The sequence below is a fragment of the Microtus pennsylvanicus genome, chromosome 13 (assembly GCF_037038515.1).
Source record: "Microtus pennsylvanicus isolate mMicPen1 chromosome 13, mMicPen1.hap1, whole genome shotgun sequence".
Taxonomy (NCBI): domain Eukaryota; kingdom Metazoa; phylum Chordata; class Mammalia; order Rodentia; family Cricetidae; genus Microtus; species Microtus pennsylvanicus.
Genome location: NC_134591.1, coordinates 39224579 through 39241282, shown reverse-complemented (window position 1 = coordinate 39241282; position 16704 = coordinate 39224579). Strand labels below are relative to the sequence as shown.

The 16704-nt window shown below is 45.4% G+C and overlaps 1 protein-coding gene across 1 annotated transcript in view; it reads left to right on the top strand.

Annotated features, from left to right (window-relative positions):
- Positions 1 to 12662, top strand: part of Slc35d1 (solute carrier family 35 member D1) — a 40970-nt gene extending 28308 nt beyond the window's left edge. Inside the window, exons 11-12 of the mRNA XM_075945128.1 lie at positions 194 to 276; positions 10406 to 12662. Coding sequence (XP_075801243.1) covers positions 194 to 276; positions 10406 to 10514 — 192 coding nt within the window. The 3' untranslated portion in view covers positions 10515 to 12662. The remainder of the gene's footprint in view (positions 1 to 193; positions 277 to 10405) is intronic.
- Positions 12663 to 16704: the final 4042 nt, after the last annotated feature.

Here is a 16704-nt window from a genome sequence, read left to right as displayed (position 1 = left end):
GTGTGAGTGTTCATCTTTTGAAGAAACAGCTGGGGAGAGGCTCATGTTAGAGATCCCTTATTCCTGCTCTTGCTGCACACAGATGGGAGACCTGTGTTGGTACTATGTGTTTATACATTTTGGACTTGAATCACATGTAGATTTCAAAAGCTTAATTAGACTTACATAACAATATATCACTATTTTCTTTTAGAATATATTAATAACTTATATTGGAATGTTCTTTGGTGGAGATTATATTTTCACGTGGACAAATTTTATTGGCCTAAATATCAGGTAAGTAAAAATATTGAACTAAATGTAAGTACAGTGACAATTGGGATTTAGGTCCTCAAATAGTGTCACAGCATAGAATTGGACTGTTTATTCAATTATAAATATGTCTGCTTATAAAATAAACTTGTGGAGTGCCTGAAATGTGGTAAATATATTTTAATGTCTCTAGCTAACATTTTAAAGAAGCAGAAGGAAATGGTTCCATATTCAATGTGTAAGATTTAGAGTTGAACTTCTTCTTCCCTTCATCCAAGAGTTGTTATTTGCTTATTGAACTTGATCAGGTAATGCTCTCAAGAAATTCAGGGCTAAAATCCACCAGTTCTAAAATCACCAGTTGTGAGTATTTGACCGTAGGTGTGTCATTACTTTAAAAACTATATTAATTTTGAGGGACTAAAGAGGTGGCTCAGCAGTGAAAAGCACTGGCTACTCCTCTATAGGACCCAGTTTCAATTTCCAGTACCCACATGACAGCTCACACCATTTATAACTCCACTTCCTGGGAATCTGATGTCCTCCATGATTTTTCTTGCCATGAGTTTTTGATCAGGTTTATAATACAAGCATGACTTCCCTCCTGTGAAGTTAGTCTCAAATCCAACCAAAGAGGGCAGTTCTAACAACAGTGCCACTACCCATTCAAACAAGAGTGCCACAATTGCACAAGTGGACACATCTCTCTGGAGGCTGGTCGAGGAGACTGTGCACGTCACAGCTGGGTAGGATCGCTGGTGCCTTTTCTCCCCCAGCAGCCTTACACACAGTCCCTTCTAGAACTATGGAAGCTGCCTAGCAGAGAGGACTCTTCCTGCTCAGTTCCTGCTAGATTTATGTCTATTCTGCATTCAGGGTATCTGGTGTCTTCAAGCAATAGATCTTATCGTTTAGTTATGGTGGGCACCTAAGAGGGATGGCAAGGGTTGGTATTGTGTTTGGGTCCTCTGGGATCTTCCATGTCCAAGTGGTTTAAAGAGGCATCTTAAACCTGGCACTAGAGATTTTGTTTAATAACTCTTGGCTTCTAGGAACAGCTTTTTCCAGTCATACAGAAAATCTCCCTTCAAACTCTGTCTTGTAATAAGTACATTTTTAGATTTGGCTACAAGATAGTATGCTTCCATATAGCTTTTCCATACACTCTTCATCTTGGTTCTTCACACCCCTTCCTTGTGTAAGCTTTTCCAGAACCACTGTTCCCTCCCTCTGCTCCCACATTACCCTTTCCTAACCTCCTCACTCAAGGCTCCTCCCTCCCAGTGGTCTCCTTCTACAGATGCTCCAAGATGAATACAAAATTAGAGATTCGAAGCTAAAACCCACATGTGAAGAAGAATATGCAGCATTTGGTTTTCTGTGCCTGATTGCATCACTTAATGTATTATTTTTTCCTTTTCATCTATTTAACTGCACATTTCATGACGTCATTCTTCTTTACAGCTGAACAAAACTCCATTATATGTCTGTATCACATTTCCATCATTCAGTCGTCAGCTGGTGACTAGAGCAGCAGTGAGCATGGGTGCGCAGGTGTCTCTGCAGTAGACATCTGATCAGAATCCAGAACCTAGCCATTGTGAACGAGCAGCAGTGAGCATGGGTGCGCAGGTGTCTCTGTAGCAGTATGTAGTTCTTCCAGCATCTGCGCAGGGACAGCTGAGTCATGCGGCAGATCTGGCTGTAGCTCTTGGAGAGCTGTGCACACTGATTTCCATAGTGTATCCGTTAGCCTCCCACCAGCATCGTACCGTTCTTCTAACTTTGTTTGCCACCATCAGTGAAGGGTCGACTGACGCTGTGTCAAAGCTGTCTTTTAGTTCTAGGATTTGAATTTGGTGGTCTTAAGTATTATTTATATGCCTACAAATTATCCAACTTATTTTTGGGCCAGATCTCTGTCCTGATGTTAGTCTTGTCTCCTTAGTAGCCTGCTTGCTGCCTCTACCTGACTTATTCCAGACCCAGGGAGGGAGGAAGGGAGGAGGGGAGAGACAGACAGACAGGTACGCTGGGCTTGGCATGGGCTTTGAAACCTCACAACCCACTTCCAGCATTGTACCTCCTACACACCTACTCCAAGGAGAGCACATCTGCTAATCCTTCTCAGGACTCTAGCGAGGAACCAAACATTCCTGAACCCATGCAGCCATTCTTTCAAACCACCACTCCAACGGTTCCTGGAGGTTGCTTCTTGAAAGGGTGTGGAGTTAGAGTGGATGACGACTTTTGTTTGTCTCTGAGTTATTGATACTTCTGAATTTGAGTGTTCTTATGTGTTAGGGATAAAACTAGCTTACTGTTGAGTTAGAGTGACAGAACCCAATAAGATTCAAATCTGGGCATCCCAACTCCTGTTCAGATGTTATTTTCATTACAGCTTTTGGCAAGGAAAGGAATGTTGCTTAGGTTTTTCTTTTTTTACTTTTTCTTTAAAAATGAACTTGTCTTTATATTTTAGTTGCTATTCTCTTTGACTTGTTAGTATGCGAAGACGTAAGTTGTGGATATTGACTTTTTAATGTAAAAGCCAAACTACAGGAACTATTGAGTAGATTTCACTTCTTTAGAAGCGATTTCAGTTCCCCTTAACAGACCGCACTCTAAAGGAAACCACTGGCGGAACTATATTTCTGAAGAATGTGTGTTTGATTAAGCCTGAGCAAATCTGGCTCCCTGCACTCTGCTTCATTTCTTAGTTGTACTCTAAAGGCTCGAGAGTCAGGCATGATGGCTCACAGCCGTGACGTAGGGCTAGTGGGATGAACGCAGGAGGAACAGGAACTCATCCTGCTACATAGCAAGTCGCCACCAGCCTTAGCCACATGAAACCCTATTCCAAATCCCCACCCCAAAGGGAAGTTGAATGTCCGCATCTCTGGCCTGGTTCAAGTGCAGGAAGCACGGGGCATTCTTCGTAGCCATCCAGGTACCGTTCAGCTCTGATCCTATGATTCAAGGAGGTGTTACGTTTTCATTGGAGTACACTTGAGAGGCTATCTAGATCTTCTCTGAACGCTGTTTTCCAGTGTCCCATTCCTCAGTCTTCAGCCAAGGGCCCCTCCCAAAAGAGAAGCAGCAGGCAGGGTAGGGAAGCAGCAGGAACACAGAACTTGCTCCTGTGTATCCATCCATCAGAGTCTGGGCTCTGGCCCCACGGCTCAGACTGAAGAAGGTTGCCTTCCCGAGTAGTGACACCATAATCTTACAGCCAGGATGGCTAGAATTCCTCAGCTCTCTGGAATGCATCTTTTTCTGTCATTAAAAATTAACACATGATTAAATAATTAAATATAATAATTTATTCTTTCCACTGTGGAGTGCTGTCAGTTTTGACAAATGCTTTTAATCTGTTACCCTTTTGTATGTGATTACTTCTATCCGCCCCCAGATCCTGACAGAGATTTCTACCCGCAGAGCTTCCAGAATGCTGCATGAATGATGTGTGTTGTGTTTCCCTTTCAAGCCCAGCTATCTCACGTGCTTTCCAGCTGCTTTTGCATGCATCAACACCTCATACACTTTTACTGCTGGGCACACTGTTGGATGGATATATTTACATCTTTCAACATTTGAAAGCAGTTGGGCCGTTTCCAGTGAAAGCTATTATACGATTATGGATTACCTTCCATAAATACTTGCCTAGAAGTCTGTGTATGAACATAGGTTTTCATTGCAGTGGGATAAATACTTAGATTCCCTGGGTTGTATTAGTAACACGTTTAACTTTAATAAGAAACTTCAGGCTAGGGTGTGACTCGGTGCTAGAGTGTATGTCTAACATATGGGATTTTTTGGAGAGAGAGACAGAGAGAGAGAGAGAAAGAAAGAATATGAGAATATTGCCATCCTTCTTTCCCTCCCGAAATGACGTCGTGACTCCTTTGCATAGCTAGCAGCAGTGTGTGGAGTTTGGTGCTCCTCACCCTGGCCTTGCGAGCTGCCTGTCTCACTTTCTGTTCAGCCTCTCATCCAGCACTGTCCTGCAGTCTCTCTGTGATCTTGTTTCTCCCAGGATTAATTATTTGAGCATCTCTTTGGTACTGACGTACCATCAGCCTGTTTTCTTTAGTGAATTGACAAGCCAGATATTTGCCCATCTGAAACACTAGGGCCCTTTCTTCTCATGAGTTTAGAGTTCTGGAAATATAGCATATTCTAACTTGGGACTTACCTTTTTATTAATAGTATGTTTTGAAGAACAAAATTTTTAGATTTCGATGCAGAACAAGTTAGTGATGTTTTCTTCTGTGTGTGGTGCTTTCATTGCTGAATCTGAGAAGTCTTTTCCTGACTCAAGTCTAGAAAGGTTTTTTCTTGTGTTCCAGGTGGCTTTGTTTCAGGCTTCATAATTGCTCATAAAGCCTTTTTTTCAATTCATTTTTATTTATAATAAAGTCTGGAATAAGATGCTTTTTAATGTGTTCTGTAAATATACACATTCAATTGCTTCCATGCTTTTAATTAAAAATCAAGTCCTTTCAATCATTTGCTTACATTCTCATAACACTATTTTATAGGTATTTCTTATTTGTTTGTTTGGGATTTTTTTCTTCATTATTTCAGCTTTATAAGGGAGGCTGAGAAAAGAACCTAAATGCATTTTGAAGACAGGTACTGAGCCTGCTTCTCTGTACCAGCGATTCTATGTAGCATGGTAGGTCCCCTCATAGGAGAGTGGTCTAGAGTGAGCCAGTGGCATACAAGTGAGTCACAGCTCGAGGACTGTAACCCAGAGGGCTAGATTCCAGAGTCTTCAGTTACAAGTTCAGTGAATGATCGAATAAGCTAGTGTAGCCCCGTGAGTCACATGTGTAGGTTTTTGCCACTTAGATTACCAGCTTTTGAGGGCAGAAAATTGCTTATCTTAATTTTGTCATGTATTTTGTTCCTTACCCATAAGAGGCATCCAGCCATAGTGATAACAACAAAACATTGCCAGTGTTTTCTCGCTCGGTTTGCGCAGTTGTGCAAGGCCCTGCCCTTTGTAATGGCTCCTGTGAGTGTCCCGTTTCATAGAGACACTAAGGACTTTGCTGAGTGCCTGGCTGCAGTTCATCTTCCATTCCGCATTCGTAACCCCAGTACTGTTTATTTAGTAATAGCCGATAGATAAGTATATTAATTCTGTTTTCATAATATGTATCTTGGTAATGTGAACCTGGAACCTTTTGCAGAGGTTTAAGAGCCATTTTCTATGGCCTGTGTGTCCAGGCTAGACTCTGCGGACTCTATGATACAGTGTGCTTCAGCTATGGAATTGCTTCCCAGGACATGGTTCCACTAACTTTGCCCAGCACCTGAATCTGTCGTTCTCTCATTTGGATCCTTTGCTTCTTTCCTTAAAATTGTGTGTGGTTTTTAGAGCCAGGGTGTTTCTCCTGAGTGTTTCCCTTCTTAAGCATCTGTCTGATCCAGTCTTCGGGAGTAGAAGCCTGAGCTTCCCTTTATTTGGTGACTCTCATTTGGAGAAAGAGAAGGACATATTTGTATTCTTTAGTGACTGCTGAGGTCACACCTGCCAGGCTCTTTGTGGATGGATATATATATATATGGTTTCTCATTGGTGTAGCTAGGACTCTTGAACAAATAAATGCAGAGAAGCCAGCTAGCTCTGATATCTCCGTGGGAAGAGGGGAGAGCAGGACTGAAGTGTAGCAAAGTCCTATGTTCTGCTGCTGCTGCCGCTACCTACTGTTCTCTCTTCAGAACCGTAGCTTCTCGTTTTTAAAATGTGGGCTTTCACTTTAAGTTGTCCGTACCTTTTGCTTCGGCTCCTCGGCGACTTTAATCAGCCTAGCGTGTCCTGTAATGGAGGTCACTTTGTAGAAGACTTGGAAATTTGAAGAAGTTTCCCACAGGTTTGGAAAACTCATCAAGTTGCTCTCCTAGTTTTAGTGGGAATCTACTCAGATTTAAATTTTCTTGAAGGGAGAGGAAAGGAGGGAGTCAGATACAAGAGAGAAAGTGACAGAAAGGCTTTAGTCCTAAGTGTCAAGGAAACTTAAGCAAACAACAGAACCGAACACTCATTCTCTTAGAAGCCTCTTCCTAGCCGACAGCCAGGAGTGGTAGGAGATGCCAAACAGGTGCTCACGCTGGCCTCCTTTTCCTTTACCTGTTTCTTCAAAACCCAAGAAGGCACAAGGAGCCTCACCGGAATTCTGATCCGGAAAAAGCATTTGTCTGGCATGTTAATAAAGCAAGCGATGTCCTTGTCAAGGGTGTGGATGCCACAGTCATCTCTACAGGGTTTGGGGATCTTGTTTTTTTTTTTTTTCTTCTAAATTTATTCCTGGGCAGTGTCCCAAATCTCCTAGGCAGATGGGATGGTTCATAGCCTAGCCAGACTCTTCTGTGACTAATACATTTCTATTTTTGAAGTGTGTGCGAAGACCAACACTTATTTTGGTATAGGTAGGACATAACAGATCCCTGGGAGGCAGCAGCTCGCCTTGCGTTCTGCTCTCCTCCCCGCCCTCTGTCTGCTGCTGTGCCATCCTTGTTCTTTCAGCTCCGCTCTCAGGTAAGGTAGCCTGGGCTGTTGGATCCGCTTGATCCTTAGACTAAATAAAGCAGGTGCTCACACGGACAAGGCCAAGCCAGAGAGGAGTTTCCTCTTCGGGGTGTCTAATCTGGCCAGGAAGATGGATTTATTTATAAACAAGCATATGCTCAGAGCCTGGCTGAGGCAGCTGAGCTAGAGCTTTTGGAATGAACCGGAAGCCTTGTCTTTCTGGAATTTTCCTTGTTGTAGAGATGCTTGCTCTGCTAGCTGGAGAGAAAGTCAGGGAGAGAACGAGGCAGGGAAAAGCCGACTAGGAAGGGTTTGTGGCTGCATTTCCTGTTCAGACCGGGAATGGAGGGAGTGAGCCCCTGACTTTAGAGAGAAGAGCAAGCAAAATGACCTGAAGGTTTCCAGCGTGGGGCCTCTGTACATAGCAGGGACGAGCAGTGAAGGAGATGGCGTTCAGCTAGTTAGAGGAGTAGACTAGGGAAGACTGTTTGGTCAGTACAAAATTATTTTGGGGAAAGGGAAGGATGTTGGTGGAATTTGAGTGTCATATCATGTGACTTAGTTTTTTGTTCTGTTTTGTTTTGGTTTTGCTCTGGGGGAGCTGAGAGTGGTCTTGCTTCTGTGGAGGACTGCACCTGGAGTCAGTGGTTTGTCAGGGACTGTGCTTGTTTGGAAATAGCAGAAATCGAATTCTTGAGTCATAGGTTTTAAGTGGATTGGCATATTTGCCGTACGGAATGCAGAGCCGCCTGCCTAGACTTACACACACTAGCTTGTCCGTGGTAAATAACATGGAGGCAGCGGTGACTGTAGGATTCTTTTCCTGCCATGGGATTGCTACACTGGATTTTATAGACCGAATATCTGATTGTTGGAACATAGTGAACATGGCTGTAACTGTGTGTCTTGGAGGTACCTTTTCTTTTTAACAAACACGTATTTATTTTATGTGTGTGTGTTTGTCTGTGTCTGAATGTATATATGTGCACCATGTATGTGCAGGAGCCTGTGAAGGTCAAAAGAGGCACTGGATCCCCCAGAACTGTTGTAGACTGTTAAGAGCCACCTTGTGGGTGATAGGAACGGAGCTCAGCTCTTCAACAAGAGTAAATGTTCCTTACCACTGAACCATCTCTCCAGCCCCTTTTGTTGTTTTCTGACGGAGTCTAATGTATCCCAGATGGGCCTCCAGCTGATTGAGGTGAACTTGAAGTTCAGACCCTCCCGTTTCCAGCTTTGCAGTGTGGGGGGCTGCAGGCCTGTGTGCTTTTACTTAGTACTCAAACAATTGGCATCTACTGTCCCACTGTAGAGGGCTGTGGGGACCAAGCCTCTGATGTGCGAGGCTGGCTACCCACTGAGCTCCACTCCCAGCATGCGGTAAATTTAGACACCACGGGTTGTGATCAGAGGTTTATCAGCCCAGGTGCTACCATTTCAGTTCCACAGGGTCAGACTTGGGAGAGGTGGGTGTGCAGTTTCAGGCCAGACTGACCCCTGTGTCTGTACGAAAGTATGGCTGCTGCTTCTCCTGCTGCTGCTGCTCCTCCTCCTGTTCCTCCCTCACAACCATCATCATCCTCATCCCCCAACTGTGTCTATCACAGCAGGTCTCTGGATTAGTAATACTTGTGTCTATAATATTTATGTTCAGGTTTTTAGAAAGGCTTGTATAATGATTGGTTCTTAGTTTTAATATGCACATACATGTTGTTGACGGATATTTAGTTCCATGAGTTGGCATTTCTGTAAATACAGTACTAGGTGATGATCAAATCCAGGTGGAAGACCTGAAGGCTCCCTTGGACAGGCTGCAGCAATTTTCCGTTGTCCCTTGCAGTGGACTAGATGCTGTCTCCCCCAATGTTCGTGTTCTAGTTCTGGCTCCCAAGGTCAGGGGTGTAGGAAAGAGGGCGGTAGAGTTTGGAGATGAAGCTTTCTTGAGATTGGTGTCCCTAGCAAAGAGAGGGACCCCTGTTGCCTCCTTCATTCAAGGACCCAGTGAGAAGGCTTGCATACACATTCCACCTCTGCGCCACACTGCCCAGCTCCAGAACTGGGAGAAGCTGATGTCTGTTGTTCATATGCTGTCTGGTCTACAGTACTTTGTAGTGTCATGAGTAGGCTAAGGTACTTAGGACTCTACCTCTCCTCTGTATCAGGGTAATAGGAAAGTAGAAGAACAGGAGTATCTCCTCTTGACCGCTGTGTTATAGTGTTCTCTCTCTCTCTCTCTCTCTCTCTCTCTCTCTCTCTCTCTCTCTCTCTCTCTCTCTTCTCTCTCTGTGTGTGTGTGTGTGTGTACGCACGTGTGTATTACCATGGATTTTATTTTTATTTGTAGTGGGATTAAGCACAAAGCCTCCCTTATGCTAGGCAAGCACTCTGCCACTGAGCTATAACCCCAGCCCATAATTATATTTCTCAACACATGTAATCTCATTTAATCTTCCAGATAAACCTAGATGCACAGTGGCTGCCTCCTTCTCCTCCTCCTCCTCCTCCTCCTCCTCCTCCTCCTCCTCCTCCTCCTCCTCCTCCTCCTCCTCCTCCTCCTTCTTGTAGATTTTCAAGACAGGGTTTCTCTGTGTAACAGCCCTGGCTGTCCTGGAACTTGTTTTGTAGGTCAGACTAGGCTGGAACTGATGGAGATCTTCCTGCCTCTGCCTCCCGAGCACACGGGCAGTGGTGGCACACACCATTAATCCCAGCACTCGGGAGATGGTCCGCAGGAATCTAGGGAGGTTAGACTAAAGGAAGCTTGGTATAGTGTGGATGGAGGGAGGGCTCAGAGTGGGTAGTGATGTATTAGCTCCTAACTTCAGTTCCTTCTTCATGGGAGCCTGAGGCTGGCAGCTTTCACCCTTTACAGCTGGCCTGGCTGCGACGTCAAAGCCCAGAGGAAAACAGAATGAGTTTTAAATGAGCAACATGCCAATGAGCCTTGTGGCCTGTCTGAAGATGGGGGCCAGGCCAGATCCAGGGCAGGATAAGTTTAAGGGGAGAGTCCAGCCCAGGCTCTCAGCTGGCTGGTAATCCAGTGGAATGAATACTGGCAGCCTCAAGTGGGAGTCAGGCAGGCATGCTGTTTGTGACCCCCCTCCAGCTTACAGCTTAGTTTTGGAGGCAGGAAGGTGTGAAGTCCCCTCAGAGAAATAACAGAGCTCATCGTCTCCATGGACGCACTTTGGTGTGCGGTACACGAGCAGCAGGTGAGGCATGCTAGTAACCAGCTGCCATAGGCTGCGAGCTCGCTTCTAACTAGAGAGGAGCCACCTAGCACCCTAGCAGCCCGCTGCAGCGCAGGGAATGGTCCTGGTCTGTCTCCCAGATCTCTCTTCCAGTACAAACTGCAGCTCATATCCATGGTGCTGTGGTTCATATAGAGGTGACCACCATTTAATGTTTTGTGCATTTTTTCTCATTTAAGATGTCATTGCCTGCTTCGTTTCATAGCATTTTAATGGGTGTGTAGTATTCCATCGTGTGGATTTATATAGTAATTTTTCACAGCAGAGCACTATAAATTTTAATCAGACTTTTCCCCATTACAAGGGACTTGACTCAGCCCTCGCTTCTCCTTTCCCTCCCTCATGATGGCTGTCTGTCTTGCAGTATTGCTGGAAGCCTGGTGTACTCTTACATCACTTTCACGGAGGAGCAGCTGAGCAAACAGTCAGAGACCAGTAACAAGCTGGACACCAAGGGGAAAGGAGCAGTATGACCTGACGGTCCCCGCTTGTGTACCCTGAAGACACTGAGGCGTCCTGACTGGGGAGTAATATTCCTTTGCAATTGTATGACCCTAGGATTGATTGTTGCCTTTGAAAATTTATTGACTGTATGTGAACTATGTTTGAATTAATTTATATCAGACTGGAAAATGTGCTGGGTGGGTTTAATTTATTTTTCTTCTCTCCGACAGTGAAGCATCAAGTGTTTTGACATGTGCCCTGTAGCTTGCTATCCAGGTGACCCTGGCAGGATATACAATGTGTTCCAGCAAGAGCTGCCTTCCAGTGGGCTGTCTCCGGGGGCAGGTTAGCTGGGAATGCAGCAGAGGATCTGAACTTCTTTCTTTTTTAATTACATTATGTTCATAGTATCACTACGTTTGCCAAAGATGACAACTTTGGCACTAAAAACCCCATGAGGCTTTTCTGAAGAGTTTTACTTCCCTGGATTGTGTGGGGTGAGCAGAGTGTGCCTTGGAATGTCTGGTTCCTCTTTGTTCAGTAGGAGACAAGCAAGGGGTGGAGGAAGCCGGTTGTTACTCAGTTCTTCACTCACCAGGGGTGCATCACGCATACCTGTTGGGCACTGAACTGAGTGCAGGGATGCAGAGACGAGCTGGTGGTAGCAAGAAAAGCTCGCTCCCGCCATAGACTGAATGTAAGATGGAGAATGTGGTTCTCTGTCCAGCTCGAAAACTGGAATTGTGCGCCTGTCACTTCAGCCTCCAGAACTGCAGGCCTGTGACGTTAGAAGCACCGGCCCTGCCTACTTCCCAGAGAATCCGGAGCCCCGGGGAGGCACTGAAGAGCTGTAGTCTATAATTTTTGTGCCTCATTGGGGAATAGGAGAGTTGTGATATTTTTTCCCTCTATTTAAAAATTTTATTTGTAGGCTGTACCTTGAATATAAATTATATATAAAAAAGCACATTTGCAAGTTTTCTGCAGCCTTGTATCCGGAATCTGTGAGAGGTTTTGGTCAGTAAAGCTGAGGCGGGGTCTCCACAGAGTACTAGTGGTTCTCTCTCTTGGTCGGTCCAGGGGCACACCGAGGGCTTAGGCTGGGCCCCTCTGCTTTTTGTCTTGGGGCTCCTCTGGTGAGTGAACGGTTTGTGACCAGCATGTGGACACATAAACAGGATATAGTCTGGCACTCACAAGTGTTCGGCCAGAGGTCAGACCTTAGAGGAAAGGACGCAGATGAGAGAATGCGGTGATTTGTAGGCAAGGCCTCTGCCTGCACAGTTTTGGGCGGATGCTCATTTTAGGTCTACCCCAAAAGAACAGTGTTTCCATTTCAGAGGACTTGGTCCTTGGGTCATCTTCTAGCTCAGATGAGCCATGCAGCTCCCAGAACTGCCTCCCCTGAGCCCTCTCTTGTGGATGCTCTTCTTCCCACCTGTGTGGTGCTGGTTGTGCCCATGAACAGGCTGTGTGGAGTTTCCCTTCCCTGGGGAGACAGTCTCAGTCCTCTTTCCTTTTGAAAACACAAAACAAAATGCTCTCCATATAATTACAGCCACTGTGATTCTGCTTTTTAAGAAGAAAAGTATTTTCATATTCTGATGGCAAATTTGAAAAAGCAAGAACTATTTTCTATCTCAGTGGGAGGTAGTTGCATTTCAGAATGGAGGTTCAGTGAAGACTCAGCTGTCACCCTAAGGTAGCTTCCAGGCCTTCCTCCCTCGCCTCAGAACTAAACACACTGGACTGCTTCCTCAACCTCGAGCAGCTGTCGGTGGTCCTTGTTGCCATCACTCTTCCAAGCCTGCCGACTATTCTTCCTGTTCCGTCTCACCTTGTGGAATGATGAGAGACTCTAGTGTTATGTTTTTTAAACTTTATTTTGAAAATATTTTTAAAGAAGAAATCTACTGGTTAGATTTTACTGTCTCACAGAAATGTTTGTAGAGATTATTTGTTCACAGATGTTCCCTTCTCGGGCTGATGACTGACTTGCCCACAGGTGTCCGCCTCTCACAATGTTTCTTCAATATAGATTTTATTCACCAATTTCCTTAGTGTTTTTAAAAGGTCCTGAGCATTGAGGTATGTAAATCAGGTGACATAAACATGAAAAAAAATCATGTGCCTAAATATTTTTTTAATGATGTCAAATAAATACTTTTTCTGGAAAATGTGTATTAGAATTCTTTCCTGCGTCAAGAGCAGTTGAGAGCTAGGTGTCTGCTCACACTTAAGAAGGTGACGTGCTTGCAGGTGCTTGCAGTTAGACGTGGGGACAGTGTTCGCTACTAACACTTTGCAAAAATAGTACCTGTGATGATTACGTGGTCAGTGTCTTTGACATGCCTGTGATGAACTGGAGGAGAAAAGTGCTAACCTTTCTTCAGGACGTTTGATCTGCTTGATGAGTTGGGGTTTTTTCTGTGTGTGTGTGTGTGTGTGTGTGTGTGTGTTGAGTACTTTTACTAGGTAATGCTCCCTGAGTGAATGCACTTAGCAGGACAGCCGCTTTGGCACAGCAGACTCAACAGAGATGGAAGTACATTAAGGTTTGTAGAGGTCGGTGCACACTGAGGTATTTTTTTAAGAAGTTACCATTGTAACTTTCTGCAGGTATACAGAGCCTGTCCACCTTCCTGTGCAGTCGTCCCCAGGTTCCTTCACTAAACTGAAGCTATGAGCATTGGCCAGAGGCCTCCATTTCCCCTTCCTCTCATCCCTGACTTCCCCAGTTCCTGTGTCTCCAAGTTTGCCTAGGCTACTGCAAGAGAGATTTGCAGTCTCTGTCGTTGGGACTGGTTTATTTCACACCGTGTGTCCTCTGTGCTCCACATCAGGCTTTCCTTGAAGGGTGCTGCTGCTCTGGTGCGCACACAAGCACAGACCATTGACGGCTCATGTGGGTGGGGCTCTTGTGAGCCGCGCTGCTGTGAGCGTGGCTCTTCATGTCCAGATTCTGCTTTCATTCCTTTGGATATTGTCCTAGTCGGCCTGCTACAGCTGAGAGTCACTTGAGAGGGAAGCCTTGATTGAGGGATTATCAGCACGTCTCAGGGGTTCCCAGAGGTAGGACCCCATCCATCCATCATCCATCCATGAAGCCATATCATCAGGGGTTGTCAGCACATTTCAGGGGTTCCCAAAGCCTGTCTTCTTATAGGACCCAGGACCATCTCCCAAAAGTCGGCACCACCCACAGTATCTGGACCCTCCCACATCAACCATTATTTGAGAAAAAGTTCCACAGACTGCCCGACGGGCCACTGTGTTAGAGCTATTTCCTCACTTGAGTTTAGCTTATGTCAATTTGGAAAAAAAAAAGATATACAGCACAGTACCTTTAGAAAACTGGTATTTGAAACTAATTCTTAATATTTATTGGTTTGTGTGTTCGTGCATGCGTATGTGTGCCATGGGTTGGAGGTGAGAAGACAACTTGCAACAGCTGGTCCCCTCCTCCCACCACCCGGGGACCTGGTGATTACACTAAGTTCTCAGGGTTGACTGTAAGCGCTCTTACCCTCTCAGCCATCTCTCCAGCTTTGACCTGATTGTTTAAAACTAGGATTTGGGAAAACACCAGAGGAGATAGCTCTCTAGAATTCCAGGGCTTCTGTGGTGATTTAAATAAAGTGGCCCCCAAAGGGAGTGGCACCATTGGGAAGTGTGGCCTTGCTGGAATAGGTGTGTTCTCGTTGGAGGAAGTGTGTCACTTTGGAGTTGGGCTTTGGCAGTCTCATATATGCTCAAGATACCACCCATAGTCTCAGACAACTTCCTGTTTGCCTGCAAGATATAGAATCCTCAGCTTCCTCTCCAGCACCACGTCTGCCTACATACCTCCATGTCCCACCATGATGATGATGGACTGAACCTCTAAACTGTAAGCCACCCTAGTTAAATGTTTTTCTTTACAAGAGTTGCTGTGGTCATGGTGTCTCTTTACAGCAATAGGAACCATAACCATAGCCTCTGTACTTCATATCTTATCTGGAACATGTCTTCCCTTGGTACTATAGCACATGATGTCATCCCTGTGGTTCCTTACCAGCGTGTGTGTGTGTGTGTGTGTGTGTGTGTGTGTGTGTGTGTGTGTGTGTGACAGCAGGGGGGGGAGAAAGAGAAAGAGACTGTGTCGGGGTGAACACGGGAAGAGGCTCTTGATACTCAGTTCCATATCACTGTCTTCAATCATATTGAAGTTGTATGAAGGCAGAGATTCTGATCTGTTTAGTTCCCAGCCTCTGCCAGTCACACTATAAGCACACGATAAATATTCGTTGAGCAAATGATTCTAGATAGTGATCACTTTCAATTTTAACTTTTAGTTTTGAAAAAATTTAATTTTTAGTGCATATTTTGGAAGGTCGACATCAGCTGCAGCATTTGCATCAGCTGCAGGACTCAGGTGACAAATCCCAGGGTCTGTGAGAGGTGACGGTGGACGCAGCCACCACAGTCATAGCCTGGCGGTGGGACATTGAAATCAAAAGTCATCTGCCAGGAAGACGTGGCCTGGTGGCTACCAGTGTCATTAAGCTGGCCAAGCTACCCGAGGGCAGCTAGCACTGCAGCTTACAAGGACCTGGGGAGGGGCAGATGAACTTCAGAGGACAAACTGACAAAGCCAGTGTACGTGTGAGAACTGACAGGATGGAGCCAGTGTGAAGGCACCCAAGGAAGAAAACGTGGATTTTTTGATAATTTTACAAGGTAGAATTCACAGGTGTTGAAGCCTGCTTCAACAACTTGGGAGGTTATGGTCAAGTAGCCTGGAAGAAGGCATGCATGATGCCGAATTGTGTAACTGAGTTCCGGGGGATTTCCCTGTGGGAAATCACACCCTTTTCCTGCTGCTCAGCAATTTGACTAACTAGAGTGTACTGGAAGACACAGCATCAGACTCCAAATTCCTGGCTAATAGTTTTACTACTCATGTCTCACCGCGTGCTGTCCAGTCATCTTTCGTCTTTCACCCCAGGGAGCCATTCTTGATTTGCTAGGTCAAGGTTCACATTCTTGCTCCATGCAGGCTTCCACTGGCTTCCATCTTGGTTTTCCAGGAATTTCCCTTTTCTAAAACTCCCACTTAGAGCTAGAAGGTACACTGTCTGTACACTTCCACCTTCTGGATGCACATCTTCCCTGAACGTAAAATGCGCCTGACGGGGAAGCGAATATCTAACTTCTCAAGGTGTCTGTTTCTCCATGTGGTGTGGAAACTGGGCAGAAATGCGAAGCCCAGTTTATAGTGAGTGTGGCCCAGTGCCCCCAGAAGCCACAGCTCAGAGTGATCAGAATGATCTGCAGTGGGCTTCTCTACTGGCGATCCTTGCCATGATTTGCACTGTCTCCAATGGACTCAGAAGGAAGCCACACCCTGTGAATATCAGCCTGCTTACCCAGAAATACAACTGGCCAAAGGGTAGCTAACCGAAACCTGAGACTCTGGCCTCTGAGGTCTACTAGGCCTGTCATGAACCCATATAAACTATACAGTGTTGCGAATGGAAAGGACCGAGGTGATGCTTTTCTGTCTCACCTGGTCCCCCTGGACCGGTTTCTTTCCTGTCAGTCAGTCCCCACAGCTGCTTATAAAATAATCATTTGAAACTTAATATTAATTATAATTGTTTGGCTGATGACTGCTTATTACTGGCTGGCTCTTACGTTTAAATTAACTCATTTCTATTAGTTTATATCTCACCATGAGGCTTGTGGCTTGTTAGCTCACCTCTTGCTTCTCCAGAGACTGCTGGTATCTCCCAGACTCCGCCTTTCTTCCCCTGTATCTCTGCTTAGATTTCCCACCTGACTCTATCCTGCCCTGCCATAGGCCAAAGCAGTTTTATTTATCAACCAATGAGGATGCACATTCACAGTGTGTAGGGTTCCACAGCACAGAAGGGTCTAGCCCTAAGCTGCTTGGTGTAAGGTTGCAGAGCCCTGGACAAGGTTCTCTTTTTGCATACTGGGCTGATGTGGGAAGGTCATTTGTCAATCTGTTGTTTCATTGGTTAATCAATAAAGAACTGCTTGGCCTGATAGGTCAGAAAATTAGGTAGGTAGACAGAACAGAATGCTGGGAAGAAGGGAAGTTAGGCAGACGCCATGCCGCTCCTCTCCAGGGCAGACGCGATGAAGCTCCAGCCCAAGATGGACGTACACTAGAATCTTCCTGGTAAGACACCACGTTGTGGTGCTACACAGATT